At 39.5% G+C, this 26183-nt stretch overlaps 1 protein-coding gene across 2 annotated transcripts in view; it reads left to right on the forward strand.

Annotated features, from left to right (window-relative positions):
- Positions 1-26183, forward strand: part of LOC149205703 (uncharacterized) — a 392500-nt gene that overhangs the window by 10538 nt on the left and 355779 nt on the right. For both annotated transcript variants that reach the window (XM_089395141.1, XM_089395142.1), the window contains exons 2-5: positions 24806-24879; positions 25023-25178; positions 25291-25411; positions 25634-25689. In XM_089395141.1, the coding sequence (XP_089251267.1) occupies positions 24806-24879; positions 25023-25178; positions 25291-25411; positions 25634-25689 (407 nt within the window). The remainder of the gene's footprint in view (positions 1-24805; positions 24880-25022; positions 25179-25290; positions 25412-25633; positions 25690-26183) is intronic.

Below are 26183 nucleotides of genomic sequence, written 5' to 3' on the forward strand. Positions count from 1 at the left end.
TCAGATTCCTTAGTCTCTATCAATAAAAAATACTACAATAAAGAAAGAAGAGGGTTTCCTAGAAAATGATTGTCTCATGTGTAATTGTGTCTTTATCTTTGTGTTTAATTCTGCTGCTTCTATTGTTGAGAAATTTTGCATCTTGGTGAAAAAAATAGTTTCAGATTGTTCATTCAAGTAGCAAGCGGAATTTCGTGGAACTTCAACATTCAAGTTTTGAATACTATAGGTTGGAATTTACATCAAATGGATGTAAAGACTGCTTTTCTTAATGGCGTAATTGAAGAAGTGTACTTAGAGAAACCTCAAGGTTTTGAGGTCCATGGTAGAGAGTCTCATGTTTGCAGGTTGAAGAAAGCCTTGTATGGACTTAAGAAAGCACCGAGAGCTTGGTATACATGAATTGACAATTATCTGACGAGACTTGGTTTCTCCAAAAGTGATGCTGATCCAAACCTATACTTCAAGGTCAAGAAGAATGAACCTGTGATCCTATTGTTGTATGTTGATGACCTATTTCTGACAGGTATGGAGCATTTGATTATTCGATGTAAGAGGGAGCTAGCTTCCAAATTTGATATGAAGGATCTTGGATTGATGCACTATTATTTGGGGCTAGAAGTATGGCAAATTGAAGACAAAATCTTTCTTGGTCAAGGAAAATATATTATCAAGATCTTGCAGAATTTTGGTATGATGGATTGCAAGTTGATGTTGACTCCCATGGTTACAAATCTGAGAAAGCTAAGAGACTTTGAGTCTGATTTGATAGATCCATCAATGTATCGGAAGCTGATTGGCTCGCTGATGTATCTGGTTAATACCAAGCGAACATATGCTTTGCAGTGAACACTATGAGCCAATTCCAAATGGAACCTAGACACGATAATTAGATTGCAACGAAGCACATACTGAGGTACTTGCATGGTATGGTTGACCTTGGTTTGAGATATGTCTCAAATGGTGATATTTAGCTGTAGGGTTATACAAATGCAGATTGGGCAGGGAGTGTTGAAGATAGGAAGAGTACATCTGGAGGTTTCTTTAGTTTGGGCTTTGCTATGATTTCATGGATGAGTAGGAAGCAAACATTTGTCGCACTCAATATTGCCGAGGTAGAATATATTGCAGTTGGCTTGGCGAGTTGTGAAGTAGTGTGGCTTCAAAAGTTACTTGCGGGACTATTTGATCATGTGCTCGAGCCAACTGTGATATATTGTGATAATCAAAGCTGTGTGAAGTTGATAGAGAATCCAGTGTTCCATGACAGGTCGAAGCACATCGAGATCAAGTACCACTTCATCTGTGACATGGTGCAAAAGGGAGCAGTGAAGCTCCAATATGTTTCCATTGATGAGACTGTAGATATTTTGAAGAAGCCTCTGTCTCATGTGAAGTTGTACACTTCAGAGACAAGCTTGGACTTGTGGAGAATGCCTCTCTCATTGAGAGGGAGTGATGATGAGATAACATCGTGGACTGACATTCTCCCTGTGTCAAGTACTCTGACCTGCATTAGGGAAATTGTCTATGTGTCAAGTACTATGGCCCGAATTAGGGAGAATGGTCTTGTAATGTTCCTTTTTTTGGTGTTCCTCATGGCATGGTTAGGATGGACTTTTAGGGCTGGGGCAGACAGGTCACAGGTGTAGGTTTACTTCATCAGTGGGCCCAGGGCTTCTGGAGGTGTTTCATGGGGTTTTGAGGAGTTTTTATGAGGTTCGATGGCATTTGCTTGGTATATTCCATCATCTGCATAGTTTGCCTTTCGTTCCATTGCATTCTGACAACTTTCAAAAAATTGAGTTATTAATGGGCTTGACTCAATTAATTACACTTAAGGTGGCATTTCAGGAGGAATACTTGGTATAACACCTTAGTGTAATAGCTCGTTGGAACCGGAACGAGAATATCTATAAGATGGGATGGCTAGAAGTGATTTTCGGTGGCTTGAGGAGGCATGGTGGCCAATTTACCATTTTCCCACATTAAAAAGAATATTTTAATTAAGGGAAATGTGCTCAATGATTAAAATAATAATAAAATAGGAGCTTCTAGAGGGGTCCATCAAATCTATAAAAAGAGGAGGAGGCCATTAGAGGACATCTTGGATTTGATATTTCTTCTTGTATGAGAGGTTGAGAACCCGATTCTCTACTTCAACAGTAGCTGCAGGCGGAAACCCTCTAGTGATTCAGTGGGATTGGGTGAGTACCCATCTCCCCTTGGTGAATTCATCCAGAATTCACAAGAGAGCTCAACAGTGACATTTCAGTTCAGTTTGGAGGGCCAACACAACATTGGAGCAGATTCTTGAGGCCAGTTTCCCATCTCAACTATTTTATTGTATCAGCATGTAAACCCCAGTTTATATTATAATAAAGCTGAGATTATTTTCTGCTTATCGAGTTATGGAATTGCATGCATTCTATTTGTTATATTTTACATAGCAACCTTCTGTTAGTTGAATGGTTATTTTATGAAGAATTTTTGGTTAAGCTAGATTTCTGCCAAATTAGCAAAATTTCCCATTTGGGACGTTATAGGTCTGGAGGACTGACATTCTTCCTTTGTCATGTAGAAGAAGAAGAAGAAGAAATTTTAATGTCCACGAAGTTGAAGATAGTCTATGGGACAAAGTTTCCTCGCCATTTGATTTCTGCATTCAACCCTTTTCCTATGCAACGTGACAATGAGTGCTCCTAATTTCTCAACAATCCCCTCGCTGAATAAATTATCCCAAGAGCTAGCTATCAGGATATTTACATAATTGTCCTTGCTGTCTTTGAAGGCCTCACATTCTAAAATGAAATGCTTTTCTGTTTCCACTTTTTCGGCAGTGCAAAAAATACACAATCTTTCTTCCCAAACTTCTTTTGGTCTTTCCATCGCCTTGTTTCACAACAGAGTTGATGAGAATTAGTTCTTAATTGAGCAATAAGAATTTTGGCTCTCCATGAGATATTGGCCCCTATGTACGCTTTTTGATGATGATTACGAGTGGGATTAAACTCTTCAATATAGTACTTTCTCTTTCTCCCTAGCTCTTTATCCCAAGTACACTTGTGGAACTTATCCATAATAAAAATATTTATCTCTTTATTATTTGTGGGGCACATGTTCAAGTGAATACTCGATTTACTAACCATTTGTTATTTTGACACATCCAAGTCTTCTTTCTTTTTTGCATAATATGTCATTGAAGACAACCTTAGGCCATCTGCCTTCTTCCATTTGCTAATTTTTTTTTAAGTATCTTATGAGTCGCACCACAGTAGTTGCTTCAATAGGAGTAGCGCCCACTTCACTTAGCAAGATATCATATGGAACTGAACTTTTGATTTTGAACTTGTTTGTAATCAAGTGTTTTTCTGAATTTGCTTCCACTGTAAGTCAGATGTACTATTGGCCCACAATTCACATCCATAGAGAACCACCAAAATCACTAAAAGCCCAAAAGAGTTTGAATTGGTCTTACAATCCCGTAACTCTGCGTCTCTGCACCTGTTTTGAAAAGCATAGATTGCTTTCCAACCTCCCAAAGTTCTTTTCTTTTTGCAGCCTTCACAACATATATTTCTATTGAAGTCAATTCTAAGGTATTTGTACTCTGCAACTTCTTCAAGTGTGTTGCATTCAAAGTAAAACTTATGTTAACTATGTTCTTTTGTTAGAGAAAACCACCACTTTCGTCTTGCTAATGTTGACTTGCATCCCCACTGTTAAACACACATGGCAGAGACAAAATAGGAAAGATAAACATGAGATGCGTTTCTTATTCACAATGATATATATTTATAATACATAGGAGTGACCCTTGGTTTCATATTCCAAGTGGTCCCTTGGACTCCTTTTGGCTGTTCAGCTTCCACACCAACCCTTAGAGGATTAGGTGTCCAACATTCCCCCCCTAATCTGAAGGGTTATGTATGAGTCCAAGAAGGGAGCTGTAATACAAAATGTGCAAAAATGCATGGCAGCACTAGGCTGAATGTGCTCTCTGAAATGTTGGTATAAGGGAGGTGGTTTAAGGATGACCACCAACACTGGAACGCTTAGTGCAGTTCCCAGAACTCTTCCAAGTCTGGCATGAAGCTCAGGTCTTTTGCTAGAGGAAGTGCTCCTGATGTTTTGAAGAGGGAAACCTTCAACCAATAAAGGGAGGTCTCACCCCACATAAAAGGGAGAACCTCAACCTGAAAAGGGAGGTCTCAACTTGTGATGGTTTAAGGATGACCAACAACTCTGGAATGCTTAATGCAATTCTTGGAACTCTTTCGAAACTGGAAAGAAGCTGAAGTCTTCTGCTAGAGGAAGTGTCCCCAATTCTTTGAAGAGGTATCACCGACTGAAGGCATGCTCAGGGGCATCTTTGTCTTTGGCTACAACTCTGAATCTGGTATGGCAGGTTGTGGCTCAGGCTCGCTTGATGTGGCTTTGAAGCTTGTAGATGACCATCATTTCCCCCCTTGTCAGATACAAGGTGAGATGATGGAGAAAACTCAACTGCAAGACTGTTCAATACTCTAGAACAAGTTCGGACATATGACTGAAATATCTTCTTGGCTATTGATGCCCATTGCCAAGAAGCGATCCATCCAAATGAATCCTTGTTCTTGCAAGAGGTTTGTTTCTGAAGCATCTGTTTGAAGAATGACTGGTTTTATGATAGTGCTTACATGGATGAAGATCAAAACAATGATCTTTCATATGGCCAACTCGGTCACAGTGTTGGAATTTCATAATCTGTTGTTGTTGGAATTTCATAATCTGTTGTTGTTGCTGTGGAAGAAGAGTAGATTCTGGAACAGCTGAAGGTGAACTGTCATGAAGGAATCCAACACTCTGAAATTGAATGGGCTTTGAGTAATCTAGAATATGAAAGGAAACCTCCTTATCATATCCAAGACCTGTTTTGTGCTTGTTGTGGACAAGCTCTTCCCAAGGTCTGATGATGGGCTTGGGAAGTGCAAGCTGAACTTCTGCATCTTTATGCGAAACTGCTCTTGAAATTGGCAGTTGATGGGGATCAAACTCAACATTACTAACTTGATGACTTGTTGGTTGTTGATAGGATCCTGTTTCAAAGTCAAATAAGGAATTGTTCTGAACAAGTTTAGAAGGATGTCTTTTCTATTGTAACTCCTCTTGCTGTAGCTTTGTCTCAAGCTGCAAAAACTCAATATTTTCTTGTACATTTTTCAAACAGGTTTGAATGTCTGCGACAATGGCTTTGTCAATCATAATTGTATTGTCCATAGTAGAATGTATTAGAGTATTCAATAATTCTAATACAACACCCATTCTATCCATTTCACAATAATATCACTGCAAAAAGATTGATTGGCGTACAACTTTGTCTTCAAAAATATTCAAGTATGTAGGCTCTCAATATACCTCCATATACAATGCAATTTCATACCATATGACATATGGCCATAAAAAAGGGCAAATCCCACATACCATATTATGTACTACTTTCATGGCATGCCATACATACCTTTCATGTCATACCATACATACCTATACCTATGATATGTTCACCACATATAACTCATGGCCTTCACATTATATGCCATATAAAAGGGCCAACGTGCTCACGTTTTATGGTCTTCAAAACATATCACTCAACATATGAGCCAAGGTTCGAATTTAATATGTATGAAAAAATATATATATCCACCATTATCTATACCATAAGGCCCCCTTTTAAAAACTCAACTCATATATAAAACAATCATTTAAAGGTTGTCATATGCCCACATTAAAGGTATTTAAAAACTTCAACGCACTTTCCAATGGATTCCATCCCATATGCAGTCAAGCTATCATACTGTATATAATTCATATATATATGGAGTGAATTCACCACACATGATGACTATTCAACACGCTTTTAAAACTACAACCTCAAAAATTCCAATGCGTGACCTTTCAAGGCTCAATGTGCATACCATAACAAGGCTCAAACACACTAGGCCATGAACACGCTATCTAATCGGTTGTAATCCACGCTCACCAAGATGGAGGGCCGACTGTTTGGAGGTCCGCACGGTGGAGTGGAGTCGCCAACATTCAACGCATTGGAGGAAGACCAACATACGACAAAATCCGAGCCATTCAACGTATAGACTTCAATGCAGCAACCAAACTCTCCTTTCAATACAACGACTGACCAAATGATCGTTTCAATACAGTGAAAAAAGGCTCTTCAATAAAACGACCCTTTCGATGCTTCTCCATTTATCGCAATGGAGCATGGGATAGCGGAGGAGTGATGCCACAACAGAATGCACCGCATCAAGGAGCCACAAGTAGTGGTTTCAGACCACCTGCAAAGGAGCAGTGGTATGGATGTCGCAAGAGAGACTGGCGGTATACCACTGTTATAGGAAAAACTGTACCGCAACATAGATGGGGGCGATCACTTAAGTTTCAATGTCTGAAGGACAGTCTCCCGTATCTACTGGTCATAAATGGTTCAACGAAAAGCCTTGCCCAACGCGATTAGACAACAACAATAATCGGCGATCAAAGAGCAACAACATTCCACTCGGTGAATCATGTTCTGGTAGCAATTCTGTTTCTTTTTTTTACGTGATTAGGATCGCATCTGCAGGTTTAAATTTCGACCATCTTCATAGGAAATCGAGAGATGGCTAGATAACCCACAACACATCCCATTTCTTATCTCAGCTCACCCGAAGGGCTTCACATGATGGCACAGATAGTAGAGAGACATTTTCTGTCGTCTAGAATTATCGTCAAATTAACCAAACTTATAACATAGGACGGTATAAAATATACGGTATAAGCCACCAATAAACTATACAGAGTATTTATGGTGTCAGCGTTTCTCTCGTAGATTCAAGTTTATATTGGAGATATTCTCGAGCCAATAACCAAGGATTTGTGGCCTTTTATTCATCTTTTGGATGAGATGCAGAACCAAACCGACGGATGGAGGCTCCTTCTGGTTCAGACTCTCATAGAAGCCATTAATGGGGAGGATAATGACAAATTGGACGAACGTTTTTCTAACCTTGCAGAGTATCGAAATAAACTGAAACGCCCTCAACAACTTTCGAAGTTTCCCAGGTAAAATATTATCCAAATGGTTTGCCGAAGGCCTCCCTATATTAGCCACGGGTTTTTGACTAATTTCAGGATTGCATGCAAGCTAACATATGCATATTTGGTAAACTGCAGAATGGTAGGTTGAGAATCGTAGGGACTGTCAGGCACCTCCTAAGATGTCTAGAGTGAAGGATCCTACGATAGCTAGAGCACAGGAAGCTCATACCAACGCTTATTTAAGGAGCGGTTCAAGCTACCAATGCTTATTTAAGGGGCGGTTCAAGCTACACTGGGATCTGCAAACCTCTGAGAGATCAGTAGGACAACGTGTAGAGAAAATGGCAGTTACACAACAGAGATCATAGCTAGAATTTATCTGAGAAAACATTCATAAAATGCAGAATTGATGGCAGAGATCATAGCTGGAATTTATCTGAGAAAACATTCATAAAATGCAGAACTGATGGCAGAACTGACATGCATAGAGAGGCCACAAAACAAGTGGCTCAAATATGAGCAGGGTAGGATATTGCCTGCTCTGATACCATGTTAAACACATACATGGCAGAGACAAAATAGGAAAGATAAACATGAGATGCATTTCTTATTCACAATGATACATATTTATAATACATAGGAGTGACCCTTGGTTTCATATTCCAAGTGGTCCCTTGGACTCCTTTTGGCTGTTCAGCTTCCACACCAACCCTTAGAGGATTAGGTGTCCAACACTTCTACCAAAAATGCTCAAGGGAAAGTAGGTGCTCTTGCAAGCTAAGAGCAGAATTAGCAATCAAATAAGGTCATCCGCATACAAAAGAAGTCTTATAACAAGCTCGCCCAAATGGACACCATCACCACCTTATGAGTTTATCCACAATTCAAGTTTGTCAATATATAGACCAAAAAGGGTAGGGGGCAATGGGCACCCTTGTTTTACTCTGATATCACTTCTAAAACTTTCGGAGATGCCATATAAAGCTTTGATTTTGCCTTTCACCTCTTCATACAACCTATGAACCACTGTTCTAAGATGTCTAGGAACCCCAAGTTCCTCCATTCTATGCCAAAGTTTATCCCTAAGGACCGTGTCAAAAGATTTCTTGAAATCAACAAAAGGTTCTCTCCTTTTTTTACCCAAACTTTTCCAATGATGTGCCTTAAATTTACACAGTGATCAATTGTGGAAGTTAAGGTCTGAACCCTACCTGCCCTTTAGCACATTTATTTCTTTCTTCTACCCACTTGCTAATTTTATTTTCTAGCGTCTTCCAAATAGCTTTGCAAACAAGGGGTTTATCATTATGGTCCTATAATTGGAGGGATTATTGACGTCATCACTCTTGAAAAGAGATATCGCTAGATTAGTTGTCCAATTTGTGGGGAACCCCTACTACATGATGTTGTTGAAATTTTTTGTGATGTGAGGCAAGAATTTTCAAACCCCAGTTTAGATAATCTGCTTGAATTTCAACTAAGTCTTTTGCTTTTCCAACACCCAACTTCTTAATGCCCCATCTCAACCTCTTACATAGTGAAAAGCTTAGTAGTAGTGTTGACCAAGGGGTGAGGGTCAACTTTGGGATCTTGCTCATAAAGTTGCCTTGCATAATCAAACCATTGGGAGGCTGTAATATTATTTTCATTTTGATTCTTTCTTGGTTGCAGCTCCTTCCAAAATAACTTGGGGTTATTTTTCCCCAAGAAGATTAGTTCTTCCCTCTTTGAGACCCTGAAATCAACTTTTTTCTTTCTTAAAATCTGCTTGTAAGCTTTGAGGTCTATGTTATCTTTGTTTGACTCTTTCAACGTTCTCCTTGTCTTTTTGCATTCCTCATTAAACCAAGCATTAACCGGAAAACAATTTGTTTCAGACTTCCTATTTTTTGCTCTTTTGCACTTTGCAAGTGCACTTTGAATTAAATATGTTAGTTCATGCCTATGAAGACCATGGAATGACATTTTCTCCTTCTCAAAAAGCCTTTGTAGTGTATTTTTGAAGGTATTACAGTTTTTTGGAGACAAAAGAATTCTGTCCTTTGAAGGAGTTTGGTGAATGAGTTTTCATCCCAAGCTCCTTCTTTCCAATCCAAGAGAAACTTAAGTAAATTGGTTTGTGATCCGAATTAGCAAGAATGGTCCTGAAGCATGAGTTTCATTTAACGTCGGGCCCCAAATTACTCTGTTAAGAGTGTGGGCTTTGGTGATTCACCATGTGTCAAGATGTTGACTTGAATTATTGTGGACCAAGACTAGTTCAGATGCCATGTGTCAAGTATTGACCCGAATTATGGCGATTAGTTGATGCTAAATGATGTATCATATGTCTTAAGTACCGACTCGTATTATGGTAAGGAGATACCATAGGTCTGAGGTCCTAACCCTAATGATGGTACCATATTGTTGCTGTTAATTTACAATCTGTCAAAGATGTTTGACTCGATTATGGTAAATGGTTGATGCTATTGGATTACCATGTGTCACAAATTGTGACCCGATTATGGTGATGATTCGTTATAACCTTTTCTTAGAGAAATTTGTTCACAATGAAGAACATCTGTCTAGTCATTATGAATACCTCCCTAGCTAAGAGGGCGTGTTGAATTTTGTAGCTATGGTCGGTCTTCATAATTATATTTTAGTATTTGTAATGTATAAAGAATTTGAAAGACATGTTCTTAATGTTACGTTGATTATTTAGTCCTTGAAATACTTTATGTAAGACATGTTCTTCATGTCAGATGTAAAAGAGAATTTTTCATAATTTGAAATCTGAACTTTTTGGCTTCAAGTTAGTCAAGTCAGCATTCCCTCAAGTCATGTTGGCCTTCCCTCAAGTCAAGTTGGCCCAGTGAAGAGAGACACCCATTCTAGACAGGCAGACCACTATATAAAGGCATTCAAGCTCCTCCACAAAGGCACCATTTTCGACCATCACAAGAAAGACAAGTTTCGGGCATCCACGCCAAGGACAAGAGGAAGAAGAAGGACAAAACGAAGAAGGATGAAAAGAAGAAGGACAAAGATCTCTCTCTAGTTTACATCTATCTTTCTCTTTGATTTTTGCATGTGTGACTTTTTCTAGGCAGGTCGAAATTCTAGGTAGTTTTTGGGCAGGTTGAAATTCTGGGCAGATCAAAATTCTGTGTAGGCTGGAATTCTAGGCAAATCTGAGAAGGCCGAAATCTTGAAGTGCAGAAGTTTGACTTTGTTTGACTTGACTTGAGGACTGGAGACCAGGTTTGACCATTGCTTGTTGATCTTGTTGATGTCATAGTTGACCAACTGCATTAGATGTATCTCTTGTTGAATTGAAGAATTTATCTCAAGAAGAGGTTGCTAGGTTTTCCCCCAAGTGGGTTTTCCCAGGGTAAATCTTGTTGAAATATGTAACTAGGTTCGATCTTCATAATGACATATGTAATCATGATTTTATGTATTTATTGCAAAGAGAAAAATAAATTTATTATTGTTATTCTTGAGACATGGGTTTCATGCTTAAGGGAAATTTATTTTTAGGTCAAGCACCCACTGAGTGCTTCTAGGGCTTGTTATTTAGTCTACAAGTTAATTGAGTCATTGTCATGTATTGAAGAACCATTTTGGCTTGTTACATATTGTAAAGAAAAATTTATTTGAGTCAAAAGGCCCTCCAAGACCTCGTCATGTTGCAAAGATCAAGTCGGCCTACTCAAGTGGACAAGTCGGCCTAAAAGGTGCAATTCGACCTAGCAGAAGGCCTATATAAAGGAGACTTCGACCTCACTTGGAAGGCACATTCACTCAAGCATCAAGAAGTTCGATCTAGCTAAAAGAAGAAGCCTAATACCTAGCAAAGGAAAGAGAAGGAAGAGCGAAGTGTGTTTTGGACTGTTTTTGGGCTATTCCTCTCCACACGTGTGAAAGAACCGGGGCACCTATTGCAGTAGAAAAGGCTGAATTGCAAAATTCAAGTTAGGGCACCAAGAAGGAAACCTTGCAAGCCGAGTTTTCTAGGAGAGAGAATCAACTCAAGCGAAGGAGAAAGGGAGAATCTACCATTATTTTTCCACACCTGCAATGGCTAGGGTTTCTACAAAAGATTTCGCTGGGTAGGTCGAAGTTGCAAAATAAATTGCTGAACAGGTCGAAATTGTAGAAGAATATACTAGGGATTGAAATTGCAGAAGTCGTTGGAAGGAAAGCTTCCTCTCCACACGTGTGAAAGAACCGGGGCACCTATTGCAGTATAAAAGGCTGAATTGCAAAATTCAAGTTAGGGCACCAAGAAGGAAACCTTGCAAGCCGAGTTCTCTAGGAGAGAGAATCAACTTAAGCGAAGGAGAAAGAAGGGAGAATCTACCATTATTTTTCCACACATGCAATGGCTAGGGTTTCTACAAAAGATTGTGTTGGGTAGGTCGAAGTTGCAAAAGAAATTGCTGAACAGGTCGAAATTGCAGAAGAATATACTAGGGATCGAAATTGCTGAAGTCGTTGGAAGGAAAGCTTGTCAAGAAGGAAGGATTTGACTTGGTCTTGGAGGGTCTTGGTGTAATATCCCCAATTTTGTGAGCATGGGAGTCACTAAGAAATTTTGCCCAATTTTAGTAATACTAATTAAAAAGGGACAAATATTATTGGAGAAAGGTGGCTAGTATTATTTTATTGGAGAATAACAACAAATTATTATTTTATTAAATGGCGGCAAAAGTAACTTAGTGGAAAAATGGTCCCCACTAATAAAATAATATTAAAAAAGGAGTCTAGAGGCACGGGGAGAAATTATAAAAGGAGGATGGACTTATTTTGTGGACTATCTTTTGACTATTAGACTCAACACTTCATTTTCTCTTGAAGCTCTTTAGCGCAAGGGTAGAGTGTTGTTTAACACAGGAATTCAAGGTGGGATTCCACCCCATCTTCGGAGGACTTCAAGTGCTTCCCTAGTTGGGAATTCAGAGAGTCCATTGCTGGGCTTTCATAGAGCTTCATTGATAGCAGTATTTCCAGTTCTCCATATTTTCCGGGCTTAGAGGCAACTTGAGTTATTCATTGTGGTCCAACATACAACGAGTTGGAGTCTGGGTTATTTGCAGGAGGATTTTCCTAGTTGGAGCAGGGAATTTTGTGGTGATTTGCAGGGATAGAGAGCAACAAATTTGTGGGACGAAATTCTCTTCACTTGGAAGTGCATAAGGGTTTCTGGCTTACCCTGCACAAGAGAAGAAGGGAGAAGAATTGTGGAGAGATAAGTGCCGAAGATTGGAGATAAACCTCAAGGGAGAATTTAGCCAGAGTTGGGAGAGATTTCTAGTGGTGGATTTGGGCTTAATTTTAATAGTACCAGTTATGTGGAGCGTTTTCTGCCAAATTGGGCAATTTGCACTTGTTGGGGGTCACCGAGGATCGGTGGATTCAGCCCAAACCCTTTCTGGGATTTTGTGGGTTTATTGAGAGGAGTCTTCGACTAATTTTACAGAATTTTCCGAGCGATATTCGGGCCTAAAATCCTATTCTTATAGCAGGGCGAATTGCTAGTTAGCTGGGGAATTTGCACCATTTTGTGGGCTCGACTTTGGCTTGGAGATAGGTCAAACCTTTTCTGGGTATTCTCGGGTTTGAGGAGAGGAGCTTGTGGCTGAAATTTTAGTAGCTAGGTCAGCGAGATTTCTCTTGGGGTTTGCATAGTTTGCATAGCAAGCTCAGGTTCCATTGTTCATACTCATTATGTACTCAGATTCCCATTGATTAATAAAATGGCTTAGTTATTTTGCTTATTTTCTATGATGTTCTGATTTGGGTGCTTGGACTTTAATTTTATTGTGGTTCCTAGTTCATGTTTTTGGTATTTCTTATTATTTTCCAATTAGAAATATTACAGTGGTATCAAAAGCATGATCTTGGCCAAGCTGTGGGCCTTAAGCCAAGTGATGACAAGGCCAAAAAAAAAAAAAAAAAACTAAGAAATCATGGGATCCACAAAAAGATTAAAATCAAACAACATGGTAGTAACCTTGAATGAGGTGGTTAGGATGCAACAAATGATGATTGATGTGGGGGAGCAGCTGATTCACACCATAATTGGGAATCAGGACATTTCTCAATTATACAACAAATCCACTATGCCCAAAATTATGGATAATGCATCAAGATGGTGGGACATGATTGCAAATGATGTGTAGTTATTGGCAGCAAATTGGAGGGCATACCAATCATTGGGACATGGCATTTAGGCGTCCCTCTCTTTTTGGGAGTTCTGTGAACTAAGAGATGTGCACAAATCAGTGGGAATTTAGTGGAATTATGCAGGGATGATGAGGAGGATCAAGGCAAAAAATGAAAAGGCAGTTGAAGGGGCCATGGTTGGCAAGGAGACAATTGAGGATACACCCATTGATGAGATGCCGATAGTTGATGAGGTACCTAGTGTTGTGAGGTGCTGGGAGACATCTCCACCGTTGATGAGGAGCCGATAGGTACAAAGGCATCCAGGTCTATGACAAAGCTTTAGGATGACAACCACCTACAACTGACTGGTGAGCATGTCTTGCATGTCGGGTTGTCTATGGAGGAACAGTTGGAGGCTCATTTTGAGCCCATGATGGAGGAGGACGAGCAATCATCTTTTGGGCTAGCCAACAATTTAGAGCAAACAGATGCACAAATCGTCAACAGAGTTGCAGTACTTCCAGACAGTGGCTATCTTTGGGCTCATATAGATGGGGCTTGCAGCATTGCTAGGCTACCCTTTCACAACGGATAGAGAGATGTAGAGTCACCTTGACAAATCTTATGTGTTGACCAAGATGCTGAGATGAGGCAACATGAGCGACGCAAGGTGCAACACTCGCAGGATGGAGGGCTTGTTCTATGTGCCGGAGTTCGTGCATTCGATCCCTCTATTGGGGTTGGATGGCGAGAGATTCTGAGTTGGTACACGGTGGAGTAGGCTGGACTCATGGATATGGTCGTAGTTCGGAGTGAAGCTCAGTGGGTGCTCTCAAACGCTGAGGGTACTGGAGGACCAGGTTGGCATTGGGATCTAGGTGGGGCTTCCTATCTGATATCAGACATATGGGAAGGCTATGGCATTGATGAGGTAGTCGACCCAGTTATTGAGCGAATGCATTTTTTATGGGAGTTCCAGTTGGCACTAGGAGCTAGGCAGTTTGTGAGCAAAATCCATGGGTTGTTTTGGCATGTTGGTTTTGCATGGGGTTGCAGGTGTTGAAGAATGTAACTAGGTTTGGTCTTCATAATTGTACTTGAAGTCAAAATATAATATATTTGTCAAAAGAAAGCAAAAAGAATTTTATTATTATTGAATTGACTTATTAAAGCATGGGTTTCATGCTTGGGTCAATTGTATTAGGTCAAGCCTCCATTATAGGCTTTATGTTATTGTCAAATTCAATTTTTTTTAAAGACTCCTCCATCTATCAAAGTGGACTCATCACCAAGTCGGCTTCCAGAAGTAAACTCATGTTGGCCTAACCTTAAATGAAGACACAATGGTTCATGGACTCATGTCGACCTATTTTATGAACAAACCCCTATAAATACAGGCATAAGTTCTTCGCATCACTACACCACAGAAACTCAGGTTAATTACAAAAATAATTTCGGATAACCACAGAGACAAGTTCAGATAAATCACAGTGACCTTCTTGGCATACCTTTCTGAGATAGAATGCGGATTACAATGGAGACTAAAGACAAAACTTCGGTGATATGTCACATTGAATGTTTCGGTGCTATTTCAGTAGAGATGTCTTGGTGCTACCGCAACAAAGAATTTTGGTGCTATCATAAGTGAATGGTCTCGGTGCTAGTGCAAACACATTGATGAAGTCTCGGTGCAAACACAATGATAAGGATTCAGTGTAAGCACAGTGATAAACTTTGATGCTATCACAGTGGATATACTTTGATGCTATCACCGTGGACAAATTTTAGTGCTATCTCAGTGTTATCAGTGATCACAGTAAAGATGGTTTAGTGCTCGGTGCTATCTCAAGATACAAGTTCAGTGCCATTGCAAGGATCAAAGTGTGAAGAAGAATGATTGCTACAGGAGCAAAGAATGATACAACTGAAGAATGACAAGGTTGACTTGATGGATGGAGGTAGTCTTACGTCTAAGGTGTAAGAGTCTTGGTCGTCTCATCTTGAATCTAGTGAAGCAAGAATTTTGACCGGGTTTCCCCTAGAGTGGGGTTTTGCCTTGATAGCATGCCTACATCTTGTGTTCTCTTCTATTTGTTGCTTGGCATTAGTGTTGATGATAAGAAAAGATAATTCGAAAAAAAATTAATAAAAATGAAAAAACATCACAAGATAATGTCATAATAAGAGAAATCGTGTAACTACCACTCTTTGGATTTCTCAACATGGTATCAGAGCTATGGTCATGATCAAAGGCAATTTTCTCAGTGAAAGGCAGTTTGAAGTATTCTCTGTTTGCATTCAAACATGTACGTCAGATCAAGATCAGTGGGGTAGTTCAATCTTTGTTCACCATAGTAAAGACATCTTGAAGGAGGATTTTGGTATACCTCAAATTAAGACCTGTTTAAGAGATTGAGTTCGTAATTCAAAACATCTTCAGAGATGGCTTGAAGTCACAATCACAGTTATGAAGAAGAATTCGGGCTCATTGATATGTTTATAGTTGAAGCACTAAGTGCTGAAGCAGTGATAAGATTGAAGCAGTGATATGTATATTCAGTGAAGTAGTACATTCGGTCTACAACTCGTTGAGGAAAAGGATCTCAGAATAGTTGCCTATGGAAATCTACCAATGATCTGAGGTATCTATGACTACAAGAAGTATTCAGTTTGAAGGGAACCCGAAGTCTGTCCTATGAAAAGCACAAAGAACCAGCGTAAAGAAATCAAGTACTATCACTACTAGTGTTACTTGGGAGCGGGAGCGAAAACGGGTGCGGGAGCGACATTTTCAGAAGCTCCCAGTTTGGGAGCGAATCCCGCAGCGTTTTTAATATAATATATATATTTTTTATATTTTGATACATATATGTCAACAAAAACATGTAGAGTGATGAATTAGATATAAAAAACATAAAAAAACATAGATTGAACCATGTAACAACAATCATCTAGAAGTTATAATCTTCATCAACCACGTCCACAAGTTAGTAACATAGTAACATAGTAACATACAACATATTGAGTCTCATGATTCATCAATCTTAAAGTTTCAAGCTTTCGAAATTCAATATATAACATTTATCATCATTGATCACCAAAGTTGTACTTGTAAGCTAAGTGTAACCATTACAACAAATAATATCTAACATGAAATGAAATGTTATAAAATGAAATGAAATGAAACAACTTTCAACTTTCATGAAGCATCATGTTCATAATTCATTACTAATGAGTTATAATTGCCAACTTCAAATTTAAATTGTCATATATTGTTTAAAAAAAATATCATAATTAATATGAAAGATTCAATAGTTATAAAAACTACTAGAAACTAGAATAGACAAGTAAATCTATTATCTATTTCTTATGCTTGGGCCTCTTGCCACCACGAGAAATGTCTAATTTTTTAGTCTTGTTGGAAAATCAGGATATTTGTCATTAAATCGCCCTCTAAGCATTAATATCCAGAGGTATCTTTGTTAGTACCTCTGTATCTATATAGGGATCTTTGTCATTAATATCGCCCTCTAAGCATTAACATAAGATAGAAAAAGCATAGCATGTCAAGTCAAGATTTTGTTTGAGTGATGCGTACATTTTTAGGAGGGTCATGATAAAGGAGTTCAACAACCAATGTCACTAACATCAAGGTACATAGAGGGATTGATGCTCTTGATTAAATATGAGTTCCATACCCTAATACATGACAAAATTCAATGGAAACATTGCAATCCCCCAATCTTGAAATCCTGAAAAACTGATAAGTCTGCTGGATTTTGAATGAAATCTAAAATTCTACTTTCTCCATATGAAATCCAATGAGGTCGGAACCACTCTCAAACATCATGAGTCATTTCATGGTAATGTTAAAAATTTAAGTAAAAGGATCAAAATAAAGATTAAGGAGAATGTCACTTTTACTTTAAGAATTTAACGTTACCATGAATCACATATCAATACTAGGGCCATAGGCTTGATCATTAAGCTGCCCCACTCAAAACTTATTTGTTTCTTTGAAAAAAATTTGGATTTGGAACATTATTGCAAAAAAAAATTGCAAAAAAGGCTAAACGCTCTTGAAAAGGTAGGGAGCAGAATTTTTTTTAGGGAGCGCGCTCTCGAAATCGCTCCCTTTTCGGGGGCGCGCTCCCGACCCGCTCCCGAGTCGCTACCGCCCGGAGCGCGGATTGGGAGCGGGATCGGGGGGGGGGGGCGCTCCCCAACAACACTGGTCACTACAACAAGTCTAATGGGCTATCAAAATCAGAGGTATGTAAACACAAGGTACGTATAATCACAAGGTTTTAGATTTTCAATGTATCTAAATCTAAATGATTCATAGCTAGTCTAGGGTAAAACTTGTAATGCTAGATAACATACACAAGTCTTACATCAGAACCTTAACTTCTAGGGTTTACAGTAACCTAGGATGTTAAGCGAATGTCCTAATATTGATTGAAAGGAGGAATAACTTGAATTTCAATATCATAGGATTCCATCTTCCATGGTTATGTAGGAGATCTAAATTAAATCATGTTCTTGGTATCACATGTTTTGCTTGAAAATATGTATTACAAGCATAAAAGATTATGACTTAATACAAAGAAAGCACTTCAAGGAATCCTTACAAGTTTTGTCAAGGAACACCTCCAGGTATGTCTTAGACCATACATCTTATAAGCTTCTCTTAAAGGTACCTTCATCGTATTTTGAAATTTGCGTTACATTACTAACGTTGTAATGTCTAGCTATCTTGAACCATAAAGATTCTTGTTTAGGATGATTCATCACTTGATAAATCTAACCTCTTTACATCCCTTATTGTTCTTATAGAACCCTAGACAGGTTCTCTGGAAAACCCTAACTTAAGGGTATGCTAATGTTGATATGTGAAATCCTAGCCTACTTAGGGTTATTGGGAAATGTTATTTGAAGTTTTAATGGTGATGTCATGTTTTGGGTTTTGATATGATCATGAAAACCCTAATTTGTTAGGGTCGGATGATACTGTCTAAGATCCCAAACCTTTGGAGTTTTGCTATAATAGGGTTTGCTTTTCTATGTTATGAAACCCTAGATATTTGGGGTTTGGTTGGATCTATAAGCAAAACTCTTGTTATGACTTTAAGGTAAGATCCTAGGAATGAAACCTTAGGTGTATATGTGTCCATTTGGTTAAAATCCTAGCCTAGTCTAGGTTGGTATATGTCTAAGGTATTAAAAATTTCCTGACATATGATGTGCCCATGCATGATTATGATTTCCTAGATCTGTGCGTTGACCTAATCATTGTTGGTCATAAGACTTAGGGTTTAATTTAAGCCCTTGTCTGAGTTTGATATTCTAGGATGATGTTGTTGGGAAATCTAGGGTTTTGCAGCGAAGCCCTAGTAGTTAAATTCTCTAGTATGTGTGAAATAACAATCTGAAATCTATCTATATAGTGATTGTTGAGATTGTGTAAATGAGAAATCTAGGGTGTACATCAAACCCTAGTAGAATCTAGTTATGCTGCTGATTAAGTTGTGATTGGTTTTGATTGTTGAAGCTCACGTATGAAATCTAGGTTTGTATAAAATCCTAGTAGGTAGTCTAACGTATGAATTCTGAAAGTTGTTAGATGCATTGATCTGAATTGTTTCTAGGGTTTTCTATATAAAAGAACTTGTCATATCATTGAAAGAATATTGAAACCCTAGACATAATTAGTTTGATATCTTGATCAACTATGGATATGATTTAGGGTTTGTAACAAAACCTGGGCAAGAAGTTGAAGTATTAAAGTATAGTATCTTGATGATTATGTTTTTAAAGTCTAATGCTTTCGTTATTATAAGATTTTCATATGGCTAACTTCACGCTTCTATAGTTTTGGTTGTACTTGCTATCTAAGTTGTGCAGGTACATCGTCTTCAAGATGGTGAAGATGATCGTAAGTAAAGTTGATATGATAAGCATGATATATGAATGACTTTGATAAGAAGGATGGAAGCCATGAAAGATTCTCCAATAAGAAGTTGATCTCCCTAAGTTAAGAGGGAGCCTGGATAGAAGAGATCTCCCTGAGATTAAGAGGGAGCCTAGAGGGAGGGCATATCATAGTTTTGATTGGAGAATGCATTTTGGAGGATATGTTGCTGCATGTGAAGTAGGAAAGAAAAGTTGATTGAGGAATCTTCTGTCAAAGATTCGGTTGATAGTCCTACTGCGATAAGTTGAGAAGCAACATCTAGAACGACCCTAGAGGTTTGTATTTGAGTATGAACATTTGAAAGTGTACTACTGATTGGGGTTGTGTTTGTACAGGTAAATATCTCGAAGTTTTGATACCATGCTGGTTACCAATCAATTTGATCGGGAGAGATTTGTTGTCGTTGATCTGCTGGATCATGGAGTATTGAGGCTTTGTGAGTGAAGCATTGCTTGGGAGGACATCTGGCCGACACTTTGTGTTGATGTCTAGGTCCTGAAGTTGGGAGGGTGGTGTTGGTCATAGAGCTCTGACATTTGATACACACATAGATCCTTGGGTTGGTGCTTAGCAAGTAAGCCTGATGATACCTAGAGATGCTGAAAGCTTGCATCTGCATTGCAACTTCCTCTCCATCTGCTACTGCTGCAACTACAACAACTACAATTGAGAAGCATCCTAAATACTGAATCAACTGTGATTAGTATAATGCATCTGTCACCCGAGTCTCTGGCTGTTGCTAGTATCGGTGCTGTCACTGAGGCATTTGCGCTGCTGCTGACTCTGCACTGTGTCATATGTACTGCTGCCAACTCTGCACTATGCTCCCCAACATCTGACTGCAACTAGACTCTGCATCTGTCACTTTGGCATCTGACTACATCTATTGTCACTGATCCATCCTGCTATTGGAATACTGTGGGCCCCCATAGCAAGGTATTGATCCAAGAGGTGGACCTCCTCAAGGATCCTGCCCATCTGTAGCACTCTGGGGCTACAACACCAAGTCACCCCACTTCACTCCTGGGGGTATATCGGCAAACATGGCGAAGTCTTTCTCCAGCCTGGAGGACAACCTATGAATCTCTTCTGATGCTGCCTGTTGGTCTTGCTTCTCCTCTTTGTCCTTCTCCCTGAGAGGACACTGGGTACCATAGTGGCCAAACTTTCCACACCTGAAGCACTTGACCTTTGACAGGTCCTTCTTCTTCTTTCGTTGCTCCCCATGTCCCTGACGGGGACCCTTCGATGCGATGACCACATTCTCTTCTTCCTTCACTTGCTTCGATCCGTTGCTGCTGCCACTAATGGAGTTGTTTACCAGGTCTCGTTTCAACTCCTCCTGCTGCAAATCGGCCCATAGTATGTCCCACCTTGGCAAAGTGTCTCTGCTCAAGGTACTTTGGACAAATAACTGCTACTCCTCTGAGACACTGTTGAGTGCCAATCGCACTAGCTTTGTGGGTTGAGGTGCTGCCCCAACAACTGCAAGCTGGTCCCAGATCTCGTTAATCCTGGTGAGGAAGGGATCTATGCGTTCCCCTTTCTACATCCTGGTGCATCTCAACTTCTCCTTTAAGTACATCTTCCGCTGCTCAGAAGTGCCCTGGTACAACATGGTGATAGTCTCCCACATTTCTCTAGTAGTCCCTTTACTAGCTATGTGTGAGACAATGTGATCCTGAACACCATCAAGGATCGACCCTTCGCCCCCGCCATCTCATTTCTGTACTCCTTTAGCTAATTTGCATCTGTGGGGATAGCTACCATTGCATCTATGAATGGTTTCAGGTCATATTCATCTAGAAGGAAGGACATCCTTGCCTTCCAGATGACATAGTTGGAAGCACCATCCAACCTGTCCTGATCTTGAAGTCTGATAGTGGCCATCTCATACAATGTCAAAAATCTCCTCTTCCCTTTTGCTCAACTGCTGCTAGGCTATTTGTACTCCCTTCTGTAGTGAGAAACTCTGCTCACAACCACTGATGATCCGCAAGGGCAATCAAACTTCTTGAGACTATAAGTTCCCTCAGGAAAATTTTCCCTCAGTGTGTGCTATTCTTCCACCTGACACTAGTTTTGCTTTAGCAAACTGCTGCAAAACTACTGCGTCTAGCTAGAGATCTGCTCTGCGAAAAACACTGGCTGCTCCCTCTGCCTCTGGAATTCCTTGATCTAGAGAGATCGAATTTTTTTGCCCCTCTTAGAAAAATCGATTCTCCTCAAGAAATTCGACCTCTTGGCCAAGGTGACTATGCTGCCTCTAGGTTTTCGACCTGCTGCCCCTCAATGAACAATGAAAATCCCTCTTCCTTCGCTATTGAGCTCTCCGACTGATCATTTGCGCTCTGATACCATGTGAAAATTCCTACATTGGAATCCTATTGCAACAACTGGAAATTATTCTTCTAATTGTTAATTTAATTTAACAATTTATTTACTGTTTGCTACAACAAACACTGAATAAATCACACCACAATCTACACAAATAAAACTGCGGAAGAATAAACTCTAGAAGAAATGCTAGCAAAGACACATAAAAAAAACACAGTTATTTTTGGGCAAAAGTCCCCAGAAAAACGCAACTTGGGAAAAGCGGTGCAACAACTAAGGGTTTTATTATTAATTAGCAGTGAAATAATTCGAGTACAACTATGGATGCCCAATTGGCAATCCAAACAACAAGAAAATCTGAGCAAAATACTGAAGGGAATTTCCCTTCTCCCACAAGCAATTTTTGGCTTGGCTTTCCCCACCAAAACTCAGCCTTTTGGAGCTTTGCATCAGCCTCTATGCTGCTTTGCATAGCTGGCTGGACGACTTGGTTCGGACTGGGCTTTGATGAAGTTGTTTTGCCTCTGGATGCTAAGGAAATCGCCTCTCTATCCTTCTGGGACTTCTACCCTTCTCCCACAAGCAATCTCTGGCTCGGCTTTCCCTACCAAAATTCGGCTTCCGAGAGCTCTACATCAGCCTCTGCGTTGCTTTACGTCACTGGTTGGACTGCTTGCTTCAGACTGGGCTATGATGTAGTCGTTTTGCCTCTCGATGCTGAGGAAATCACCTCTCCAGTCTTCTAGGACTTCTTCCCAGTCTCTAGAACTGAGAACAATTTTTCTTCCTTCAAATTGAACTGCCTTGTTAAAGCAACTACGCTGCCCCTTAGCGCTGCCTGTCTGGGATAATTCAGCTCTCTTGTTGCTACCTCTCTGGATAATCTTTCCTCCAGATTGTTGTCTCTGCCCCTCACTCACTGTTTCGATCTCACTGGCTCTCTCTCTGGCAATTGATTGTTGCTGCTCAAGAAATCGAACTGCTGAAGTGATTTCTCCAAGCTACATCGACTTCTTCTTATAATCCTCTGTTGAGACTTCAACGACCAAGGTTAGATCTTAACCGATGGCTAGGATTAACTTGAAGTCGATCTGTGTGAGTTTCTAGAACATTCACACCATAACTTAATTAATTTTGATTAATTAGTCATATTCCTTAAGTTTAGACTTAGGAAATATTTAAAAACTGACTAATAATTTAATTAAGTCATTTCTAGGCGGAATTTCCAGAAACAATTTCTGGGTTTTGGAGATCTCATGCATTCTAGCATCTCCACAAAATTTCGAGGATAGAACACATTTGATGCTACGAAAACTAACAAAAACACCCAGAAAATGCTAAAAATTTGCGCTGCGCTGAGCCATTTCATTAAGATAAATGTTGGGTACAAGATAAGATCAAAATGCATGCACCTAGGCTTGCTCAAGGCAAACAAACAATGCCCAAGTGATGAAATCAGTTGCTTGGACACAAGTGTGGTTGTCCCCAACCAAGCTCAATGTCGTCCCTATGAAATCTGCGTTGCTGGCTGTAAGAAATCGTTGCTAGGGCCTCCTATGGTGCTCAAAAAATTCTGGGAAATTATCCTCGGCCTCTCCACCAATAACCCACAAAAACCCACGAAGGAATTGGCCAAATGTTAACCTCGGAATTTCGGCCCAATTTCCCCTAGCTCCTCTAGCTGCTGTCTGAGTTGGGACCCTTGCTTGACCCCAGAAAAATCCAGAAAGGGTTTGCTCTAGTTTTGATGCTCCAAAATTGATTCCAAATGCTTGGCCCTCCACAAGCAGAAAGTGTAACCTGTAGCAGATGTTGTGTTTGTTGCTCCACCAAAATGCTGGAAAATTCCCCACAATCACCTCCAATCCAACTCCAAATAGCCCCAACTCCTCAAACCCCTTTGCAAGCCACCCCACAAGTTGCCTCAACAAAGGACTGCGTAGTCCATGGATAGAAAGACGCAGGCCCTCATCTAGGAATTCGAATGATTGTTGGGTGATGCTTTCTATCCCAGCAAATCTCCCTCCCATGCCAGAAAATTGATCAAAGAGTTCCCCAACAATAATACAATCCCTCACTCCGGCTCTTCTCTCCTCCAATCACTGCGTGGCTCTTTGAACTGCATCCCAGCTAACTCAGAATTCGTGCTGCCTGCGTGGTTTTCCTTCCAACTCCAAAAATGAGTAGAATTTGCTTCCCTAGGGTGGCACTCGTGGTCCACCGAAGAAGAGGGTGAGATTTCCCCTTGGAAACCTCTGGTGCTAAACAACACCTGTGACTCAACTGAACAACTTGAGCAACAAAGTGTAAAATGTCAAATGACCCAAAGTGCTGAATGATGCTGCCTTCCTCTTATGTATAATTTCTGCCCTCTTCCTTCACGTGGGCCCCTTCACCAAGCAATTTGAGCTCCCTCCTTAGCCATTTGAATTTCTCCATCAAGGGGATGCGTATTTCATCATGGGGTGGTCCCCACATCCCACTATGTGATTAATCTTCCCTTTGTCTAATGTTTGGGGCCTCTAGTACCACACAACATTAAATTAATTAATGTCCACCTGCTTTTCCTAGGTTTGTATCCAAAATTTCCCCCATGCATAATTTATAAAAATTGAGAAAGACATTTAGCAAATTTTTATTGGAAGGGATATTACAACATCCAAAATGTGAAGTTCTGTTCCATAGCTGTAATTGTGGGGTTGTACGTTCGTTCCGGGTCCTTGTTGTGGATCCCAACTTCATCATCTGGTTGAGATGTTACTGGAAGGTCTTCAATTGGTGGCAATGAAACCTTGCTTGCGAATACCTATGAAACCCTTCACACGAATTTCCCTGGTTGCGGAAAATCTGTAGCTTGAATTTCAAATACACTGGTGTGGATCATGTAAATCCTTGATTCGTGCAATTAACCCTCAATTTGTGGTTGGAGATGAGTGCCACAGAGGATCTGGAGTCTACGAACGCTGCAGAGGAGTCTACACCGCAAAGGAGTCTACGTTAGTTATATAAATATAGCAAAATAAAAATTCAATATCATCGTACAGAATCAGTTCACACTGATCAATTGATGGTATGGGAAATATTTAAAATACCTCTGCATTTGGGTTGCAAAATTAAGTTATAAATAGATATATTCCTGGCTTCTGTCTAGTGGGTGAATCATTTTCTAGGTTTTCTTGACAAATATTTAAAATCGTTTGCTAAGATATGAGTATAATTATCAGAATGCAATGACTTATAATGTCTGTTTTAATTATTTTGTGCCAGGATGATATGGCAATAGCACTGGGCATCAGTCTGCGGCTTTTGGAAAACAATCGATGTCCAGATAGCGTTCGCAAGTATTTGTCATGTCCTTTTCTTCTCTTTAATTACAAATTTTGGTACTTATTTTTGAGAACACTTATTGTGCATGAAGGAAATTTTTTAACTGTCTTTCAGTTATCCTAACCTATATTATTTTAAATCTAAATCTGCCATCTAGCACTGCTGCAGCAACATTACGACAAGCAGTGGCCTTAATATTTAATCGTGTCATAGCTGCTGAGTCCTTACCTGTCAGTAAGGTTGGCTCAAACCGACATGTTTCTCCAACTAATTCTGTTACACGGGATGTCAGCCGGAGTGTTAGCACAACCATGTATGTGATTTTCAATATAATTTTAATCATTGAAACCCTGAGTGGTTTCATTTTCTTTTAGTATTTTAAGGGCTTTGAATGGTCTAATAATCTGGTTAAATGCCAATGGCAGACCTCTGGAGAGTGAAATAGGTCCTGCAATATCATTTTCATCCAAAGAGAGCTTAACTCAAGCAGGAAAGCTCGGCCTTCTTCTCTTTGAAGACCTGACAGCTCTTGCTGCAGGTGGATCTGTATGTGGCAAATACAATCTTCTAGTTTTTAAATTGCAAAGCTTCTTCATGGTTTATCCTTTAAAAATGGTTTCATGTAATTTTTTGCTTGTGTAAATAATTTATTTTCAAATGACAGGTTAAAGCCTTTCTTGGGATGTTTTTTGGCTGATGTTTACAGCATTATGTGGTTGGATTAGGGGATTTGTATTTATAAAACTCTTGATTGCATTCTGATGGCAGGCTACATGGTTGCGTGTCACTACTCTGCAGAGAACATTCGCCTTGGATATCCTAGAGTGAGGGTTTATCTCCAACATTTTGTCTAAGATATTGATATGGTTGAATATTAAAATATCCTAAAATGGATTTTATCTCGTGATTTCTTCAATTTGTTTAAGGGCAACTTGTACAAGTTACGACATTTGGTAATTTTTGCTATGTTTGTTTATACTGCCAAATTAATAATAGATCTCTAATGTGAGTTTTGAAAACATCTCTTGGTAGACACAAATCCTGTTGTGGGATAATTGCTGGAAAAGTATTAGAAAATTTCTTCTGACATTTATAATTGGGGTGTTAAAATGTCACAACTCATAACCCCAACCTAAGCTTTAGCAATGATTTGAGAAAGCATACTGGCCTCTTGTGCCTTTTAAAAAAGCATCACATCTGATCAGAAACATATCACCAAATATTTATAATTGTCATTTTATGACTTAGCAAGATTAGTCAAGGTTTCAATCAGTGTTGAAAATATTGTTATCGGCAAAATATCGGCGAGGGTCTTGAA

The sequence above is a fragment of the Pinus tabuliformis genome, chromosome 1_2 (assembly GCF_031772625.1).
Source record: "Pinus tabuliformis cultivar Carrire ecotype Pingquan chromosome 1_2, CPIR1, whole genome shotgun sequence".
NCBI lineage: Eukaryota > Viridiplantae > Streptophyta > Pinopsida > Pinales > Pinaceae > Pinus > Pinus tabuliformis.